The following is a 6,123-nucleotide window of genomic DNA, read 5'->3' on the forward strand; positions in this document are numbered from 1 at the left end:
AGAAAGAGATGATATCGTTCTTTGTTTATTTTATTTTATTTCTAGTCAATTTGGTTACCAAAATTCACCTAACCATTTGACTATTTTAATTCCTTGTCTCATGGCCGACCATTCACTCATTTAAAGGCCTAATTTCACTTTAAAGAACCCCAATTTTTGTTCTCTAGCTATTTGGTATATCTATCTAGTAAAATAAAACTTTTGCCCTTTTGCGATTTAATCTTTTTTCAAAATTAAGCTCCAAAATGCTACAATTAATTCATCAAATTTTTTCATGCACTCATATAATCATGCTATAACACCAATTTAATAATAAAATAATTTCTCCAACTTCGGATTTGTGGTCTCGAAACCACTGCTCCGACTAAGCCTAAAATCAGACTGTTACATTAATTACTTTCTGGGATGCACTAGCAACACAGTTTGTTTTGCGATTTAACCCGCCAACAATGAATGCTCATCTTTGAAATGATATTACTGCTTATCATCAGCTGGATGATGAAAATCTTCACACCACATGGGAACATTATAAACCTTTACTTCCACGTTATCCAATGTACGACATTCAACTAGAAACAAAAATTGAGATTTTTCATATTAGGCTAAATTCACATACAAGGAATCTTGTCGACGCATCAGCCAATGGACCTCTACTGGATTGTACTTAAAATGACGCTGTCAGAATTCTTGAGAGAATTGCTTAGAATGATTATCAGTACCCTATCTCCAGATCTGCACAAGTAAAAACTACACCAAGAATTATTGAATTGGATGCAATAATCGCCCTAAGTACTCAAGTTTCTTCTTTCACAAACATGATTAAAAATACATAAGGGACTTATGGCATTGCACCTATACAAGTCGCTCAGCAAGTTGATGTTCTTACTTTTTGTTATGAGAATGTATGTTATATTAGTAACATCTGCAACAATTCTTATGGTAACACTTACAACAACTCTGCATGCAACCAACCGTTTTAGGGAACTCAGAATGCTGGACAAAATGTTGTGACATTCAGATATAGGAATACATCTACTCAGGGCAATTATAATCCCAGATAAGGGAATAAAAAATCAACAATAACAAAAGCACAATCAGCACACTTAGATGCATCCACAACAAGGTCTGGCACATCCACACCAAAATTTGATGCAGCCACAACACTCTTCAATCGAATCAGCATGTTCAAAGACATTGACAGCAACTGTACACTCAAGCTTCTACTTCTGACCTGTTAGCAACTCTTGATGCGTTAATGCGGGATCATATGACTTGCACGGAAGCTATCGTACAAGGGAATTCACCTTCCATTCGGGCATTGTGAGCACAATTAGAACAACTTGCTTCAAATTTGAATACTCAACCACTAGGCTCATTACCTAATGACATGGAATATCCTAGTCCGAGAGGGAAAGAACATTGTAAGGCTATCACTCTTAGGAGTGGTAAACAAACTAGTGAACCGTTTATAGACTCTACTATAGCACCTTAAGATACGGATGGAGTGATCACTGATGAGAAGGTTGAATCTGAAGAATTTGTCAACAAACCAGACAAAGAAATTCCATGAATTGTCACTCACATGCCCAGTGTTTAGCCTTTGAAACTGTCGGTACAATCAAAGGTGTCGGCGTAAGTAGATATATATCTACTTTTACCTTTCTCATAAAGATTTAGTAAGAATGAGCATGACAAGCAGTATCAGTAGTTCCTGGACACACTAAAGCAATTGTCGATCAACATTTCTTTACAGATGCTTTGGTACAAATTTTGAGTTATGGGAAATTTATGAAAGACCTCCTTTCCAAGAAGAAGAAGCTCATTAACATTGAAACTGTTACACTCACAGAAGGTTGTAGTGCTATTTTGACAAACAAGTTGCCCCCTAAATTGAAAGATCCTAGGAGCTTTACCATTCTATGTTCAATTGGAAATCATTACTTGGGCAAGGCTTTATATGACTTGGGAGCTAGCAATAACCTACTGCCACTATCTACTTTCAGAAAGTTAGGAATTGGTCACATGAAATCTACTATAGTGACATTACAACTAATTGATAGATCATTAGCTCAACTTGAAGGAAAAATCAAAGATGTCTTAGTTTGTGCGGATAAATTCATTTTTCTAGTTGATTTTATCATACTTGACTACGAGGTAGACAAAGAGCTTGCCATAATCTTGGGACGACCAATTTTAGCCACCAGCCAAACTCTTATTGATGTTTATAAAGGTGAACTAACCATGCGACTTAATGATGAGCAAGTTACCTTCAGTGTTTTTGAATCTATTCAATGCAAGGACAAAGAAGAATGCCACACTGTCAATATGCTAGATGGTCTAATTGAGGAAGAATTCAATGACCAAAGCACAGTACTTTCTGAAGAGTTTGTAGTGACATCTGATGCTTAATCTTTAAATAATTCTGACAGCATGGTTTAAGTTAATTATCTTAAGCTCAAGCATGGATGGTAGATTGAATCCTTAGAGCTAGACAACAGAATAACCCCAATTTTCAAACCATCTGTTGAAGAAGCTCCTACTCTAGAATTGAAACCATTACCTCCTTATCTTTGTAACAGTCTGGTTTTAGCTAAATAGGAACAGTGGTTTTGGAACCACAAATCCAGTGTCAAAAAATTATTTTAATATTATTTTTGGTGTTTATAGCATGTGATTATATATGTGTGAAAGTTTCGTGAAATAATTTTAGTGTTTGAATGCTTAATTTGATAAAAGGACTAAATTGCGTAATATGCAAAAATGGCATTCTATATGTTAAATGTGTTTAATTACTACGGTTGATTAAAAGTGAAGTCCTTATGTTGTGAATAGACTATTGATAGTGGGAATGGACATAAATGGGCATATATTAGGTGATTTTATAATGGTTTCATTAAGGGTTAATATAGTAATTTGGTTAATAAGTTATAATTTAATTAAACAAAATCAAATTTAAGCCTTATTATCATCTTGTTGGCCGAATATTAAGAGAGAAAAGAAGCCATTGTTGAGTTTCAAGGCTCGGCTAGTGCATGCTAAAATTGTAAGTCCATTTTGACTCGGTTTTTAATTATTTCTATGTTTGTGTAATCGTTGCTCGTATTCTAGCTAGCCCATGCCCTAATTTTTGAGTTTTTTGGTGATTTTGTAAAATTCCATTGATGAATCCATGAGCTTTTGAATGATTGATGATGAAATAAGAAAGTTTGATGATAGATATTAAAGTTTTGTTAAGTAATTTTAGCTAAAAATGTATTTTAAGGATTAAATTGTGAAAATTGTAAATTTAGGGGTTAAATGTGTAAATAAATGTGAAATACGGGCTGCTAGGGGCATTATGGTAATTTGGCCAAGCATGAGTTTTGTCAAATTTGGTGTAATTTGTGTTTTTATGAAATAAGGACTATGAATAAATGTGAAACTTTGGGGCTAAAGTGTAAAAATGCCCAAATAGGTATTTTTGGATGAAATTGAATGAATAGCTGATTGAATGAGCTAAATTTGAATTCATATAGATTAAGAAAGAAAGAAATTGGATTTAGATCGAGGGAAATCGAAAGTTGTCGAGTAGTCGATCCTATCCGTTCATCGTATATACGAGGTAAGTTTATATGCAAATAAATGTCTTTAAATTGAATTATATGTGTTCAATTGTCATTGAATTGACTTAAATGTAGAATGAGCAAATACGAGCAAGAATCAACGAAGTTATGATATCCGAAAGTCTTGTACGAACCCTAGGAATAGTATAGGATACAAATGTCATGACATTAGGATTACCGAGATGTAATTACATGTAAGACCATGTCTGGGACATTGGAATCATATTGTGATTACGTGTAAGACCATGTCTAGGACATTGGCATCGTCATATGAGTTCGTGTAAGACCATGTCTGGGACATTGGCATCGATATGTGATAACATGTAAGACCATATCTAGGATATGGCATTGTACGAGCTATATGTGATTTTTGAGTATCCTTAATGATTCCGAAAGGTTCAACGGGAAAGTCAAGTCGAGAAAGAATGTGTGAATGAGTCAAGTGACTCAAGTATGTACGAGATTCCTACAAGTTTTGAAAAGATAAGTATTTGATGAATTCATTTATGATATTGAATATGTATATATTGGGAAAGGTTTGTGAACTTATGTGTTCTTATTCATAGTTTACACATTTGATGGAAATTGTGTTGAATCATGTGGTAATTTTATTTGTATATGACTTACTAAGCTTTTAAAGCTTACTTTCTATGTTCTTTCCTTGTTTTATAGATTATCGAAGCTAGCTCAGACATTGGGGATCATCAAGAATCGTCATCACACTATCGACTACTTGTTGGTACTTTTGGATGCTTTGTAATTATGGTATATGGCATGTATAGGCTAGTGATATAATGATATGTTTTGAGTTATGATATAGCCATGAGATTTAAGTGATATTTGATGTAATGTTAGTGTGTATTTAGCCATTTAAGTTGGCTTGATTTATGAGTTTGATAAGTGATATATGTGATAATAGTTGCCTTCTGTTTTGGCATATTTGATATGGTTCTTGTGATGGTTATGAGTTGTTCAACTAGCTAAATGTTAATTGGTGTATTATTGCTTGGAAGATGGCATATTGTGGATTGATTTTGAGATTATGAATTGATATGTTTTGAGACATGAAATAGTCAATAAGATGGTGAGAAAATGCATACAGAAGTTAAGGTAATGACATATTGAATTGGTATGTTTTTGGTTATGTTTTTAGGAGGTTTAATGGATGGAATTGAAATGTGCATGAAATGGTCATATTTGGTTGTTTATTGTATGTGAAAATGATGCCAAATGAATGTTTTTAAGTACATGAATGATAGGTCAGAATAATGACTTAAATCAAGCTTATTTTCGTGCTATACGGTTGAGCACACGGGCGTGTGAATCGTTCGTGTGACCCCAAAACTTTAGTTTAACAAATCAGTGAGTTACATGGCTTAGACACAAGGGAGTGTCTATTGGTAGTGTGTGGCACACAGGCTGGCACATGGGTGTGTGGCCGACCATGTGGCCAAGTTAGAATATCCTCCAGATTTTACATAGTCATGGGACACGAGCAAGTCTCCGGCCGTGTGATGCAAGTCAATATGTATGCCCTGTTTCCACACGGCCTGGGACACGGGCGTGTCTGGTGGCCGTGTGAGGCACACGACCTGTTCACACGGGCGTGTGAACCCTGTATGCATGAACATTTTCTAAGTTTCCCAAAGTTTTCAAATTTTATTGGTTTAGTCCCGAACCTCTTCCAAGCATGTTTTAAGGTCTCATAGAGCCTTATAAAGGACATTGTGATTATGTTGATTGATGTTTATCTAATAAAGGACTTATGTTTGAGAAATGTATGTTGTGACTTGATTGGTAATGCTTCATAACCCTATTCTGGCAACGAATATGGGTTAGGGGTGTTACAATCTTAAATATGTCTTTCTGGGTCGTCACAATACTCTTCCAATTATTGTCTCCGCAGCATTAGATGTAACTCAAGAAGAGAAATTGGTCCATACTCTCAAGCAACATAAACGAGCTATCACTTGATGTATTACCGATATTCAAGGTATTAGTCCTTCTTTTTGCATGCACAAGATCAAGTTGGAAGATGAAGGAAAGCAATCAGTTGAATAGCAAAGAAGATTACACGAGAAGATGAAGGAAGTTGTCAAAAAGGAAATCATAAAATAGCTTGATGCTGGAATTATTTACCTGATTTCTGATAGCAATTGGGTAAGTCTAGTGTGATGCGTGCCTAAAAAGAGTGGCATCACTATGGTTTGCAACAATAAAGACGAATTAATTCTTACACATATTCCCACAGGATGGCGAGTTTGTAAGGATTATCACAAATTGAATGCGGCCACAGAAAAAAAGATCATTCCCCACATCCTTTCATTGACCAAATGCTGGATCGGCTTCCTATGTGGGGTTTTACCGAAGGCTTATTAGAGATTTTTCAAAAATTGCAAATCCCTTATGCTTATTGCTGGAACAGAATTGAAATTTTTTCTTTGATGATGCATGTTTGGATGCCTTTATTCAGTTAAAAAATTAACTAGTGAATGCACCTATTGTCATTGACCAGATTGGT

General features: G+C 35.0%; 1 protein-coding gene across 1 annotated transcript; it reads left to right on the plus strand.

Annotated features, from left to right (window-relative positions):
- Positions 1-1,788: 1,788 nt before the first annotated feature.
- LOC108487931 (uncharacterized) lies at positions 1,789-2,409 on the plus strand. The gene has a single exon (XM_017792265.1). It carries the CDS (start codon positions 1,789-1,791, stop codon positions 2,407-2,409), a length of 621 nt encoding a protein of 206 aa, XP_017647754.1.
- Positions 2,410-6,123: the final 3,714 nt, after the last annotated feature.

Source organism: Gossypium arboreum, chromosome 10, assembly GCF_025698485.1.
Source record: "Gossypium arboreum isolate Shixiya-1 chromosome 10, ASM2569848v2, whole genome shotgun sequence".
Taxonomy (NCBI): Eukaryota; Viridiplantae; Streptophyta; class Magnoliopsida; order Malvales; family Malvaceae; genus Gossypium; species Gossypium arboreum.